The sequence below is a fragment of the Rhinolophus ferrumequinum genome, chromosome 12, assembly GCF_004115265.2.
Source record: "Rhinolophus ferrumequinum isolate MPI-CBG mRhiFer1 chromosome 12, mRhiFer1_v1.p, whole genome shotgun sequence".
In the NCBI taxonomy this organism is placed as follows: Eukaryota; Metazoa; Chordata; class Mammalia; order Chiroptera; family Rhinolophidae; genus Rhinolophus; species Rhinolophus ferrumequinum.
In genome coordinates this window covers 8285650-8301206 of record NC_046295.1, presented here as the reverse complement: position 1 = coordinate 8301206, position 15557 = coordinate 8285650, and the positions used below count along the sequence as shown (strand labels likewise).

Here is a 15557-nt window from a genome sequence, read left to right as displayed (position 1 = left end):
ACACAAATATGCCACAAATGAAATAGTTATGAAATATTCTTTTTCTACCACTCCAGAACATCCCTAAAAAATTTGACCATTAGAGTCCACATAAGTAGACTGTGCTGGTTATACTCAAATACTATTTCTGTAAGATTTTCCTAACAATTTTTAAAAGCTGTTAGTATATTCCAGCTAAATAAAGTAATATGCATATTAAAAAAAAATCAAGCCAGAAGTAGATATACTTCTTATTCCTCCCACTAAGTGCAGCTAAATGAAAACCCTGGCCATTATAAAATAAACATGACTCTGAAAGGTAGAGAGAACACAGTATGGCTAGGAACTGTAAGGCATAAAGAATAACATGCAGTGAGTTTCCTGGCTTTGTTTTTGCCTAATAAATATATCCCCTACTGGGATCTGGAGAAGCCAGTGAACTGGAAATGCCAACAATCATAGACAAAAACAAACAAAAAAACAACAACAAAAAAGAAAATCCTTCTTCTTTTAACCAAAGAACCAGAAAAGGTGAAGCCTTCTAAGACAGAAATACATTAGACAATAACCAGCCTATTCCTGCAAACATCACAGAAAAAAATCTGGCCTCACTCAACCTGGTCAATAAAGGCTGAGTGAAGAGACTAAACTTCCACCCTTGCTTGAATGTAATGAGATACCTTTCACTCCTTCTTTGACACCTGGTGTCAAAGAAGACTGATCGAGGAGCTGGGACTTTCATGTCTGCCAGTCATAACCAGGTCCCCCTGTACAGTTTCAATGGAGGCCATACAGAAACAGTAGTAAAGCACCCCAATCTTAGGATGTCAACAGAAGCTAAGCAAAAAAACCTGGATTTTCATCCCTATGTGGCTGACATAGTATCAGGCTAAAACATTTAAATAAGATATAAATTCTTATAATACTAAAAATCTCCAGCATATGATAAAACATTATTAGTCATACCAAGATCCAGGAAAATCTCAACTTGAAAGAGAAAAGACAATCAACAGATGACAATAATGAATCAGATGTTGGAAGTATCTGACAAGGATTTTAATGTAGTCATAACAAAAATGCTTTGATAAGAAATTACAAATATGCTTGAAACAAACTAAAAGTAGAAAGTTTCTGGGAAGCAATAGAGGATATAAAGAAAAACCAAATGAAAATTTCAGAACTAAAAAATAACTGAATTACAAAACTTGCTGGAATGAACTAGACGCTACAGGGGAGATGACAGAGAACAGAATCAGTAAACATGAAAACAGGTCAATATTATTTACCCAATCTGAACAACAGAAAGAAAATATATTGAAAGAAAATGAATAGAGTCTTAGAGACCTGAGGGACAATAACAGAAGAGCTACTGGAAACACATCACTATAGTCTCAGAAAGAAAAAAGAGACTGAAATAGTATTCTAAGACATGTGGCTGAAAATTCTCTAAATTTGGGAAAAGACATAAGCCTACAGATTCAAGAATTTGCATGAACTCCAAAAAAAGATAAACACAAAGAAATCTATGCCAAGATACATCATAATTAAACTTCTGAAGACATAAGACAAAGAAAAACTCTTGAAAGCAATAAGAGAAATAACACACTACTTTTAGGAAACACCAATCCAAACGACAGTGGATTTCTCATCAGAAACCATGGAGGCCAGGAGGAAGCAGTACTACATTCTTCAAGTGTTGAAAGAACTATCAACCCAGAATTCTATATCCAGCAAAAATATTCTTCAGGAATGAAAGGGAAATCATGACATTCTTAAATTAAGAAAAACTAAGAGAATTTGTTACTGACAGACTTACAGAAAAAAATAAAAACTAAAAAGCCATCCAATGTTAAATCCTAGTAAATTTACCTCAAAAATGTTTTTCTCAAGTCTTCTCCATTCCTATTTCACCTGCCCTATTTCAAGCCCTTATGATACAGCACCTATGTATATTACTTCATTGGATTCTTAACTGTCTTCCCTTACCTCAGACCTTAAATCCATTCTCATATTACACAAAATTTTAAGCACAGAATATAAAAAAATGAAGCATGCCACTCCTCTGTTTTAACCCTTCAATTCTTATACTTTCAGAGACAAACTCTTCAGACCTCCGTGACTAGGCCTACCACCTCAGTTGTATTCTTGGACTTTATTTCACAGAACTACCAATATACTTAAAGTTGCCTTCATACACTACTTGCAGTTTTCTTTGCTCTCTTCTTTGCCTGGCTAACTTCTATTTGTTCTTCAGCATGGCTAATGAAGGATGAACTAAATGTTTCTCCTTTGTGCCTCCTTCTACTGGCATTTACAAACTATATGGGAACAAACCTTTTACATATTTCTGAACAACTATTCCCTCCATCCTCATATTTTTTTAGTTATAAGCTTTAAAAGAGCTGGGGCTGAACCTTTACATCTTTTCTTCTCCAGGACCTGTCACAGAACACTCAATGTGTCTTTGTTAAATTAACTAATGATTCCTTCTATTTAGTCATATACCCAGCTCTTCCCTCCATGTATCCTAAGCTCCAACCACTTAAATTCTCTGGTCATTTCTGTACCGATGCCTAAAATGCCCTTTATGTTAACCTGCTTTTCCTTCTAATGAAATCTTATCTATAAAGGGCCAGTTTAAACATTACCATTCTTCTATGGTCTTTCTTGATAGGCCTATTCTTTAAATGTTCATGGAACTTTAAATATAACTCCAGTAAAGCATGTATTATTTATAGTGCTCCTCAAAGGCAAACAAACAAACAAACAAACAAACAAACCCAAAACTTATTTTTGTTACCCCACATAAAGGGGCAATGAAGACAACTGAATTGAACAATGGGGTGTTAGATTGGCTAGACAACATAACAAAATAATGGATTAGAGGCAGACTTTATCTTTTTGCTCTATATTCTGAGAAATGTCATTTTCCAGTCGTATTATTTTATTTGAAATGATTTTTAATCTAAAATTTTTCTTGCTGTCCAAGCTCTTTTGTTCTCTGAATTAACTTTATTTTGGAACATCAATACCTTAAAGCCTAGCTTTCCATAATCATCTCCTTCAGTTAAATAAAAAAGGGTCATCTGGCATTTTTTCTTGTGTTGGGATTTTTATTGGAATCATTGATTTTATAAATGATTTTGGGGAAAATTGGCATTTTTATGCTAGTGAGCTTTCCTATCCATAGTATCTCTACATTTATTTAGGTCTTTTTATGAGGATTCTTTAAATGAGTATTTCATTTGACCTTTTATAATAGTTAACACATAACAATAACACTTAATTCACTGAAATCATTTTTGTGGACTATGAAGATATGGTTAAAGTATATTTTTTAATATATTTATCTGATATAAGAATTGAATGTGGAGGACCAAAAAGTTAAGGATGCATATGTGTGTTTTATAAAACTTAACTGAAGATAGTATTTTATGTCATTTAATGTTCTGTATGTAAGGACTCGTGAGGAATTACAACTTGAATTCATTCACAAGAAATTGGGAATCCAGAGCTTCTCTCTTTTTGCCTTAGTTGCAAGAATTCAAGAATAATTTCAGTGATCAAAAATTTAATTTCAGTGCTCACTCATTTTTATATATACAATTTTCTTTCTCATTTAAGTAATTTTTATTTTGTCTTAATTTCTATTTTTTGCACTTTCATATGTTTACTGTTAAAGTCTCTTGAAAGTCTTTTTGAATGACAGTGGGAGCAAATCTATAAAATACTTATTAAATTAGATGCAAATAGTTATAAATTTGTTACCCCCCAAAAAAGAGATTCATTTTACTTAGATGTTTATATTGACTTAACTCATTCTCTAAGTGTGTATATTCCTTAAAAGGTTTTAATTAGAGATTTGTAAATAAGTGTTAGAACTGATTTAACTTTTTAAAACCTATAAATGTGGAGCTGCTTTGGTTAAGAAGAGACAGAGACAAAGGGGAGAAACGCCTGACCCACTAGGCCCTGTGGGCTCTCGCCAGCTCCTTGAGCACAGTTTGGAAACCATTGCTACAAGCGATTCTCAGTTATTCGATTGATAACTCAATTATTCAACTTGGTCTCATTGTTCTGAGCACAGACTTGAGTCAGAACAGTACCACAGAAAATTCCTAGAAGAAAACATTCATTTTTTAAACAATTATCATCATCTTTATAAAATGAGACATATAAAGGGGAATTCAGTAGTGATAAGGAAATTGAGAGAAAAGTTTCAGTGAAACTCAAGAAATTGTTATTTCAGTCATAATTAATAGCATTTTTGCTGTTTCTCCTTAAAGCCAAATAAAACGAAGCAATATAAGCATAACGATTGAAAATGAATCCAGCAATAGTTTAAAAATTACCCTAAATCTTAAAAGCAATTAGATAAAAATCAAGTTATCAAATTTTATTTTCTTACATTGTGGAAACAAGGCAAATGTTAACATCTTGTGTACTGTTGAACTCTTTCACGATCTTGATTCTTTCCTCTGATTTTGTACTTCCATCAAGTCGTCGGTAATCAAGCCCAGATGCCATACAGTATTGCTGCAGCACATCAAGCAACTAGAGGAAAGGTATGGAAATGCGCAAAGACAAATTTACGGTTACATAAACTTCCCTCCACTAGAGATGAAATTTACTAAGTATTAATTATTGCTGTTCACAATTTCTTTCTTATAATTACAAAAGCAGCAAATATTTTTCTGACTTCTGACCCACATAGCCCATTATCCTGAAATTGACTTTCAGCAACCTTTCTTTAAAAAAACAAACAAAAAAACAATCTTTCAGGAAAAAAAGTCAGTCTTTAATTTTTAAAACTAAAACCAAATGAAAGGAAAAGTATTGGCCAAATCATTTTTCTAAATATATTTCATTTATTTGTGCTATCTCCTATGTTCTAAAATCTCTTAAATACCTTAAAGAGAATTTTAGTTATCAACAAAAACATCAGAAATTTTTAAAAATCTATCTTTGAGTTTGTTATTTGACAGTAACCCTGATATAACTGAGATTTAAAAGTTGCCTACCTCACTACCATTTCCTATGGTCTGTATAAGACAGAAAATGTGGCTGGATGCTGTTATGCCACTTAGGCTTTATGCCTCAGGAGTTAAGGCTGGGCCAGTGAAGAATACACTTCAGACGAAACTCACCTTGGTGGAAAAGGAGAAGAGAAGAACTTTATCTTTGTTTTTCCTACAATGATTTAAAAGCTGTTGAAGGACCTGGAAGTGAACCACAGAACACCAGTGAACCAGTTCCAACTAAGAGTACACTTTGTACACATAAACATCACTTGAGAATTTCTTAAAAAGTATTTTTATATAACATAACCTCAGTCAGCTTGTCTAATTCCTTTCATTTTTGGCAAGTTATAGAAATAAAGTATTAGATATTACATGTTATTCATCATCATATTGTCAATAATGAGGTAAAGTTCCCAAAGACTTTTATTTCATCTCATCTGGTTTTAATAAAAAGGAAGTATTTTAGATTATGGGATGCATTTAAATGGATTAATTTAATTTCCAAAATACACTTTCTTTATACCTACAATATGTTCAAAAACTAAATTACAGAGCAGCATTCCTTTTAGGAAGTATTTAAATTTTCTCTAGATAGATGTAATGAAATGTGTTTAATTACATCTATGTTCTAAAAGTCTTGATATTTATTTTCTTAAAATAATCAGTAAGATATATACCTCTTCTCATTTTCTCCTCTCTGTTTCTCTATTTACAGTAAGCTCTGACTTCCAGATTTGATTTTGACCTCAAAATGCCAATAATCCGCCCTTATACATGGTGCTTTTAGGGAGGAAGCGAATCATTCAAACCCTGTATATAATAGTAATACTGTTATTTTTAAAATAGGCATTTCCACATCTGGCAATGACATCTCCAGAACACTATGGAAAAGCAACCAACGAAAGACAGAAAAGGAATATTCTGTCCAAAGCCTAAGGTTTTTCGGAACTATGCAATAAACACTTAAGCAATTTTATTTATTCAATGACAAACATTCAAATATCTAAATAAAACATTTATACTCAATATAACATTCTTTGAATATTTGAGCAAGAGAAGACATTGTACTAACTCTGACCCCTACCCCACCAACTCCTCAAAAAGAGCTATGGAGTTTTATAAAAATCTACTCAGATAACCAATCAAATGGTGAGTAAAAATGTCACAGATCGGGTAAACATTATTTTAATACTTGGGGAACATACAAAGTAGTTTTATTGACATTAGCTATATTTTTTGACAAAATAAACGATTCTACATAAAGTATGTACACTTTAATTCCACATAATACGTTAACTTTTTAAAATTAATATTTATTTTTACAGCAATTTTAGATTTACAGGAAAATGAAGCAGAACATACAGAGAACTCCCATGGACTCCCTCTTGCCCCCATTCCCACCCCCCTTCCTTGTATAGCTTCCCCTATTGTTACCATTTTTGTTTTAGGGTGGTGCATTTTTTTTTTCCTGTTCAGCCATTTCATATAGGAGGAGGACACAAATAAATCTTCCCTCTTCAGATCATGGCAATTTTAATCTATCCCATAAGCATAGCCACTAAAATCTATCATTAGGAGAAAATGTGGTAGTCAAATGGGAAAAGGGGTGGTGCATTTGTAACAGCCGATGAATGAATACTGGTAAGTTATAGTTCACATGAAGGTTCACTCATTGTGTTGTACAGTTCTATGGGTTTTAACAAGTATATAATGACATGTATCCACCATATGATACAAAATAGTTTCACTGCCCTAAAATTTCTCTCTGTTCCACCTATTCCTCTCTCCCTGCAAACCCCTGGCAACCACTGACGATTTTACTTTCTCTATAGTTTTGCCTTTTCCAGAGTGTAACACAGTTGGAATCACACAGAATGTAGCCTTCTCAGACTGGCTTTATTCACTTAGCAATATGCATGTAAGGGGCCTCTGTGGCTTTTTGTAGCTTAATTGCTCACTTCTTTCTATTGTTGAATAATATTCCATCATCTAGATGTTTATCCATTCACATATTGAAGGACATCTCGGTTGCTTCCAAGTTGTGGCAATTATGAATAAAGTTACTATAAACATCTGTATGCAGGCTCTTGATGGACATTAAGTTTTTAACTCATTTGAGTAAATACCAATGAGCACGATTGCTGGATCTTATGGTAAGAGTATAATAAGCTTTATGAGAAACTGCCAAACTGTCTTCCAAAGTGGCTGTACCATTTTGCATTCTCATCAGCAATGAATGAGACTTCTTACTGCTCCATATCCTTGCCAGCATTTGGTGGTGTTAGTATTTTGGTTTTAGCCATTCAAATAGGTGTATAGTGGTAACTCATTGTTTCAATTTGTAATTCCCTAGTGACATATGATGTTGAGCATGTTTTCATCTGCTTATTTGCCATCTGTGTATCCTTTTTGGCGAGGCATATGTTCAGATCTATTGCTCATTTTTAAACTGGATTGTTTTCTTATTGTTGAGATTTAAGAGTTCTTTGAATTTTTTAGATACTAGTCCCTTGTTGTTTTGCAAACATTTTCTCCCCATCTGGGGCTTGTTTTTTCATTCTCTCAAAGATATTAACATTTTAAGTCAAGGATATATTGCACAGAAATCCACTGTGATGGTTTGAGATGGTATCATACCTATAGTATTTTCAGGTATGCTTGAGTATCTTACAGTAAAAACAAAATAAGAAAAGTGAATGCTTTTGGACTGGAGGTCTCTATTAGGCTAGTTATTTATTTATTATTTTTTAAAAGACTCATTAAGTAGAGGAATAACTAAGATCCCTCACAAAAATTTCAGAAGTGAGTGCAGTCACTATTTATTGGATTCTTAACAATACAGACCCAGTGTTTTATTACTCATTTGTCTTTCACAGAACAGGCAATCCACCTGAAAAGGAATCTTAAATTTAGGGATGTTCATAGCTAAGGAATATTGGATCTAACTTTACTCAAATTAGTCAGGCATAGATTAACATGACCCTTGCATGATTCCAGCAGCACTAAACTATGTTTCCTAATCCTTTTTCCTACCCCCGATAGTAAGTCGCTCTGTGGCATTTCCCAAGGGAAAGAAAAATGAGGAGTCTCATCAGGGGAATAAGTGCAACTTGTGACCATCCCCTTGAATAGTAGTTGAGGTCAACAAAGACCTTGACACTTAGGAGAAAGAGCTGGAGTTCATGAATGTAGCTTTGAGGCAATGAAGGGTACACTGGGCATTATGTCCACAAATAAACTGCACATGCAGTCTAACTTATAATAAGAGAAACAGAACTAGGATCTTTCATCACTGGAATTAAAGAAATACATGCAACTTGGAGCTCTTAGCTCCATAGGCAATAATTCCATAATAAGCTAACAGGTTTTGAATCACTAAACCACCACATGATGTTGCTAACCAAATGATGAAACACAGCATTAAAAATATGTCCCTACCTTATTACAAAACAAGTAAATTACATGCTTTCTTCACATATAAAGGCACCCAGCCTCCAGCAACAGTTTATGCTTGCTTTTACCCTTCTAAAAATCGTAATAAAAATAAATCTAATAATTATCTTAATCTGACACTGTTATTCCTAGATATATAACTCTAATTAACAGTATGTTTTAAATCATATATTTAATAAATATACAAGAATATAAAATGCAGAGTTATAAACTTTCATTTAACTTCAAGAGTGGTAACTTTTTAGTGAAGAGTCACAATGAATAAAATTTAAATAAACAGCAATGGATAATGCAGATTTTGAAAGACGCCATGATTTTTGGAAATATTCTGTTGGCTTAAATTATGAGATTATAAGTGCTCAGTTCTAAATTAATTGGGTTTATAATATTTTTTAATTTAAAAATAAATAAAACATCAATAAAATGGATGACAAAAATAGATTTACCATTGTCAGGAAATATTATTAGATTTGAAATATTTGTTGTGATAATAAACATAGAATATTCTTACTAGAAAAAACTTATTTATTTTAAAAATACACAACTCTCAACAAAATAGGTATAGAGGGAACATACCTCAACAAAATCAAGGTCACATATAATAATCCCACAGCTAACATGCTCAATGGTGAAAAACTGAAAGTTTGTCCTCTAAGATCAAGAAGGAAATAAGGATGCTTACTTACTCTTGCCACTTTTATTCAACATAGTATTGGAAATCGTAGCCAGAGCAATTAGGTAAGAAAAAGAAATAAAAGGCATCCAAATCATAAAAAAAGAAGTAAAATTGCCTCTATTTGAAGATTACATGATATTATATATAGGAAAACCCTGAAGACCCCACCAAAAAACTGTCAGAACTAATAAACAAATTCAGTAAAGTTACAGGATACAAAATCAATATACAAAAATCAGTTGCATTTCTATACACCAATGAGGAACTATCAGAAAGAGAAATTAAGAAAACAATCCCATTTACATCAAAAGAATAAAATACCTAGGAAAAAATTTAACCAAGGAGATGAAAGACCGGCACACTGAAAACTTTAAGACATTGGATGCAAGAAACTAAAGAAGACATAAATAATTGCAAAGATGGTTTGTGCTCATAGATTAAAATAATATTGCTAAATATTATGAGATCAATATTGTTCTCACTTATATGTGGAATCTACAAAACAAAAAACAAAACAAAAAAAACACCCCAATTCATAGGTACAGAGAACAGGTCAGTGGTTACCAGAGGGCAGGGGGTGAGGGATAAATGGGTAAAGGGAGTCAAAAGGTACAAACTTCGAGTTATAAGATAAATAAGTTCTGGGGATATATTGTATGCTGACTGTATTTAATAATATGATACTGTATATTTGAAAGTTGGTAAGAGTAGATCTTAAAAGTTCTCACCACACACAAAAAAAACTTATAACTATATGAGGTGATGGATATTAACTAAACTTATTGTGGTAATCATTTCATAATATGAGGTGTGATCAAAATATACAGTGAATGTTTAAATTCAAAAAATTTATTACAGGAAAAGACACATTGCCATTAATCCCCCTCAAAATACTCCCCCTTTCTTCGAACACACTTATCCCATTGTTCTTGCCACTTTCTATCTTTTTTTTTTTCTTGTCACTTTCTGAAGCAGTTCTGGAAGTCCTCTTTCATGAGTGTCTTTAGTTGTGCTGTCGTGGTTGCCTCAATGCCCTAAATTGATTCAAAATGTTTACCTTTCATGGTCTTTTTCACTTTGGGGAAGAGCCAGAAGTCACATGGTGCCAGATCTGGTAAATAAGGTGGATGAGGACACATTGTAATGTTTTTATTTGACAGAAATCGCCATATACCGGAAGCAATGTGTGACACGGAGCCTTTCCATTGTGATCACAAAATACGGTGAATGCTGCTGCTGAGGGCCATCCAAAGGAAAGCAGGGATCTTCAATACGGGAAGCACCATATGAACCTTAGTAACAGTGTGTGACAAGTTTAAACTTGTTTGGTGCAGTCGGCTGGGTGTGAGTTACGGTTTTAAAGCATGCTGTAAGTCATCCTCTATCATGACAACGCTCCCTGTCACACATCACTTCTGGTACAGCAATTTCTGTCTAGTAAAAACATTACGATGTGCCCTCAACCACCTTATTCACTGGATCTGTCACCATGCGACTTCTGGCTCTTTCCCAAAGTAAAAATGATTCAGGACATTGAGACAGCCATGACAGTGCAACTAAAGATACTCATGAAAGAGGACTTCTAGAACTGCTTCAGAAGTGGCAAGAACAATGGGATAAGTGTGTTCGAAGTGAGGGGGGGTATTTTTGAGGAGGGTTAATGGCAATGTGTCTTTTACTGTAATACATTTTTTAAATTTAAACATTCACTGTATTGTTTGATCATTGTTTAATCACCCCTTGTACATATATATCAAATAATTATGTTGTATACCTAAAGTAATGCAATGTTATATGTTAATTGTATCTCTATTAAAAAAATATATACTCACAAGTTTTTAATTGTAACTGCCCTAGCTTTCATTGTATATCATTAAATTTTGAGGTCCCAGCAAACGAAACTGTGGTGAGCTTATGTAGATTAACTCCTAAAAATATTTCCAGGATTTTAAAGAAAAAAAAAAATCTACTTCATATTACTTCCTTTATATTTATTTATTTATTTTTTGCCAAAAGAAATAGCATACTTTTTCTTAATTAATACATAAAGTTGGGAATAGTTCTGTAGAAATCTTTGAATCCATAAATAAAGATTCTTGGTAGTTATTAAGGGATTAAACAAATTCTGCCACAAATAGGCTAGAAGCTGTCAGCATTTCATGCAGCTGTGACAAGCAATGCCCAGAGGCCTGGGTCATAGCTAGAGAACCTAGCCTTACTTTTCACACCATTCCTTTAGTAAGAGATCACCAAGAGCAGCACCTACAAAGAACTCATAGAAAACTCTTCCAGAAGTTCGTCTCTCTCTATTCTAACCTCCTACTTATCCTTACCTTCCTATTTGGCATTAGCATTTATATTTATGGTAAATTAGCTCCTAAACATTTGAAGACAAATTATTACACATATGGCAACAACAGACATTTTTAAGAGTGCATGAATCCAATACATCACTAGGAAAGTTTGAAGTATATTTGATGTACTTCTAATTGAGAATCCACTGGATGTAGAGTTCATAGTGAGCTTCTAAATGCAGATACAACTATACCAGTTGTCTCTGGCCACAATGATGGGGCCTGAATGATGGAGCATCTGTTCTGATTAGTTGGTGTCCCTCTCATACCACTTGATAAATATTTTATATATCATCTTTCTGTGCATGTGACCTGGAAGAACAGCACTTACCTTCATTTTTCCACTGTATTTTGGGTCAGAAAGTGTTTGAAAGGCTGCATCTTTGCTTTTCTGCACAAAATCTGGGAATCTGGAAAATACCTGATCACATATCCTTTTGATCAGTGTTTCCTTAAGGAGAAGAGGTAGAAGAAAAGAAATATCAACTTCACACATTTAAACCCGTATAAATTAAAAATAAAATTTTATAAATAAGTGATTTTAATCTAAGCTTAAATTTTCTCACTTTGATTAAAAATTTAAGGGCATATATTTCTTTGACACCTAAATTAAAAAATGAGCAAGTAAGTTTCCTGTTAAATTTCATATAAAAATAACTTAAGTGTATTTGCTTAAGAAATTTATACTAAATATAAACTATTTCTACCAAGTAGCACCACAAAAAGATTTTAAAAGCCAACCCAAACCTGTTGTTTGGAGGTACTCGCAGCCTGCAGTAATGCGATGTGGTTAGCTACCTTCTGAAGGACAGCAAGGTAACTGAAATACAAGGTTTTCACTGTTTCACCATGTGAATTTGTCTGTAACCAGAAAAATACAGAAAATAAAAACAAGCAAGGGACTGATATGGCTATGTAACTACTTACATCACAAAACATATCACTAACAATAATATTTATTATCAGGTTATTATTGGCATAATACATTCTGAGAAAATGATAGTCAACAGTTTATACTAAATATCCATGAATCGCTAATGTGGAATCATACTGTTGGTGAACCATAATACAGTGATGTTTTTAATAAAAGAGGGGAGAAAGTCCTCATTCCAGAAACAACATTTATCATCATGGTACACAGTGATAGAAGTGCTGTCATAGAGGTTCCTGGTAATAAAACTCCTCTCACTTACATTCAAGGTTTCCTAGGAATCTGGGCTATTACAAGAAAAGTGAAGTGGTTAAAAACAGCAAAATAAATGAGAGAATAAATATCGATCTAGATAAATATTTATTTAGGGTCCCATTATGTATCAAGTTATGTGAACATAACTTGATAACAAAATAGAGGTTAAAAAAGGGCAGAAAATGTAGATTTAAGGTAAAAGAAAAAAATAGTATTTGTTTCTAAATAAAATATTTACTATATTGCATATAGTTTCTGTTAAAATAATACTATATCTCATATCAGAATAATATTTTCAGCCTGCTATGAAAGAGTAAGTAAGTTTACTCTTAGTGAATAATGAAAGACTTCCTGACAATGAATGAAATTTTAAGATGAAAGTGGGATACTTCCCTATAAAGTTGAATGGAGGATATCAAATTGAAGCTACTTTCAAAAACTAGTTTTTTGAAGATATTTGAATGCTGTATTTAACTATGATTACTATTTGATGTTGAAAAATATTTTGAATTGACAAATATTTTTTAAAGCTATCCCTTTTTATTATCTCTTTTTATCCCTTCTAAAGTTAAAGAACTGTCTGAAGAAAAGTTACTTTATCTGCTACTTACTCTGACAATAGAATACAGTGCTGTGTAATCAAAACAAGATAGTAAAGATATCATACTGAAATGCTCACCTTGTAACAACAATTCCTCCTTTTTTGGCCACTGCTGCAGGTACAAGGATCAGAGGATTGAAGTATCAAAGTCACATCTTCTGTTTCTAATACTGTCTGATAGACAGCTTTCTGAAAATCTGTCAGAGAACAATACACCATCTGCCAAGAAAAATACAAGGTTATTATTAGTATTATTATTAGTATCTCACTACAACAAAATATTGCTCAAAAAAGGACAAAGTTGTGCATCCGAGCAAATACAGGGAAGCCTATATAAAACAATGCTAGATTAAAAAAAAAAAACACATACAATATTAGTTATATCTTGACTATACTTGAACACAAAAGTACATATAAGAATAAAAAGGGAATATAGAAAATGGGGGTCAGTGATTAAGGTATGGAGGGAATTTTGAGTTATTATCATTTTTCCCAGCTTTATTGAGATGTAATTGACATGTAACATTGTATAACTTTAAGGTGCACAATGTGATGATTTCAAACATATACATTGTAAAATTATTACCATAACAATAAGGTTAGTTAACATATCCATCACTTTACATAATGGCATTTTTTAATTTTTTTGTGGTGAGAACTTTTAAGATCTATTCTCTCAGTAACTTTCACCTATACAATACAGTATTGTTAACTACAGTCACCATGCTGTACATTAGATCCCTATCATTCATCTTATAACTGGAAGTTTGTAGCCTTTAACCAATATCTCTCGATTCCCTCTGCCACTGAGCCCCTGGTAACCACAATTCTACTCTTTGTTTCTATGAGTGCAGCTTTTTAAAAAAAATATTCCATACAAGTACAATCATATAGTACTTGTGTTTGTCTGACTTATTTCACTTAACATAATGCCTTCAAGATCTATCTATGTTGTCACAAATGACAAATTTCCTTCTTTTTATGGCTGAATAATATTCCATTATATTTATTCCTATATCTACAATCACATTTTCTTTATCCATTAATCTGTCAACAGACTCTTAAGATGTTTCCATGTCTTAACCACTGTGAATATTACAGCAATGAACATGGGAATTCAGATATCTCTACAGTAGTAATTTCATTTCCTTGGATATACACTCAGAAGTGGGTTTCTTTTTTATTTCTGTGAAAAATGCCCTTGGAATTTTGACAGGGATTGCATTGACTTTATAGATGGCTTTGTGTAGATGGACATTTTAACAATATTAATTCTTCCAATCTACAAACATGGAATATCTTTCCATTTATTTGTGTCTTCTTCAATTTCTTTCATTAATGTCTTACAGTTTTCAGTGTATAGGTTTTTCACATCCTTGGTTAAATTTATTCTTAAGTATTTTATTGTTGAGTTGGTACCGTGTTTCCCCAAAAATAAGACCTAGCCGGACCATCAGCTCTAATGCGTCTTTTGGAGCAAAAATTAATGTAAGACCTTGTCTTATTTTAATATAAGACTCAGTATAATATAATATAACATAACATAATATAATATAATATAATGTAATATAATATAATATAATATAATATAATACCAGGTATAATATAATGTAATGTAATGTAATGTAATACAATACAATATAATACTGGGTCTTATAATATAATATAACAATATAAGACAGGGTCTTATATTAATTTTTGTTCCAAAAGATGCATTAGAGCTGATGGTCTGGTTAGGTCTTATTTTCGGGGAAACACAGTATTATTAAAACATGTAATAACATTTACTGAACACTTCTTATATGCCACACATTTCAGAGCAACCATGTGAGGCAGACATTATTATCATCATTCCCATGATACAGATAAAGAAACCAAAGTGTGAGAGACTTAGCAAATTGCTCAAGGTCATAAAATTCCTAAGTAGAGGAACAGAGGAGCCAGGATTCAAACCTATGGTATTTGATTTCAGAGCCCAAGCTCTAAACTTCTACGTGTAACTCTCTTTTCCTGTTTTTATGGTTTGTTGTCTCTACTAGACAGACAACTAAACAATATACATTAAATTGCACAAAACATTTTTAAAAAGTGGAGGTTCATGAAGTTTTCCAATTAAATAATAATTGCTTCAGATCAAAAGTCAAATGTTATATCAATTTCCCCAACTTGCATATCATATTTTTCTTTCAACAGGATATTTGTAAGACAGGAAAGTATTTGATGGAATTGCCCTTATGTGGGACAACATTAGTTAGATTTAGTTCACAGTAATTTATAGAAACTTTAC

The 15557-nt window shown here is 32.6% G+C and overlaps 1 protein-coding gene and 1 non-coding gene across 4 annotated transcripts in view; both read right to left on the bottom strand.

Annotated features, from left to right (window-relative positions):
• The window catches only part of ERCC6L2 (ERCC excision repair 6 like 2), a 111325-nt gene that overhangs the window by 57435 nt on the left and 38333 nt on the right, over window positions 1-15557 (bottom strand). For all 3 annotated transcript variants that reach the window (XM_033123199.1, XM_033123197.1, XM_033123198.1), the window contains 5 exons: window positions 13349-13489; window positions 12231-12344; window positions 11815-11934; window positions 5127-5198; window positions 4388-4533 (listed from right to left, as the gene is read on the bottom strand). In XM_033123199.1, coding sequence (XP_032979090.1) covers window positions 4388-4533; window positions 5127-5198; window positions 11815-11934; window positions 12231-12344; window positions 13349-13489 — 593 coding nt within the window. The remainder of the gene's footprint in view (window positions 1-4387; window positions 4534-5126; window positions 5199-11814; window positions 11935-12230; window positions 12345-13348; window positions 13490-15557) is intronic.
• LOC117032610 (small nucleolar RNA SNORA29) lies at window positions 6463-6602 on the bottom strand. The gene has a single exon (XR_004424785.1). It is a non-coding gene; the product is annotated as a small nucleolar RNA SNORA29 (small nucleolar RNA).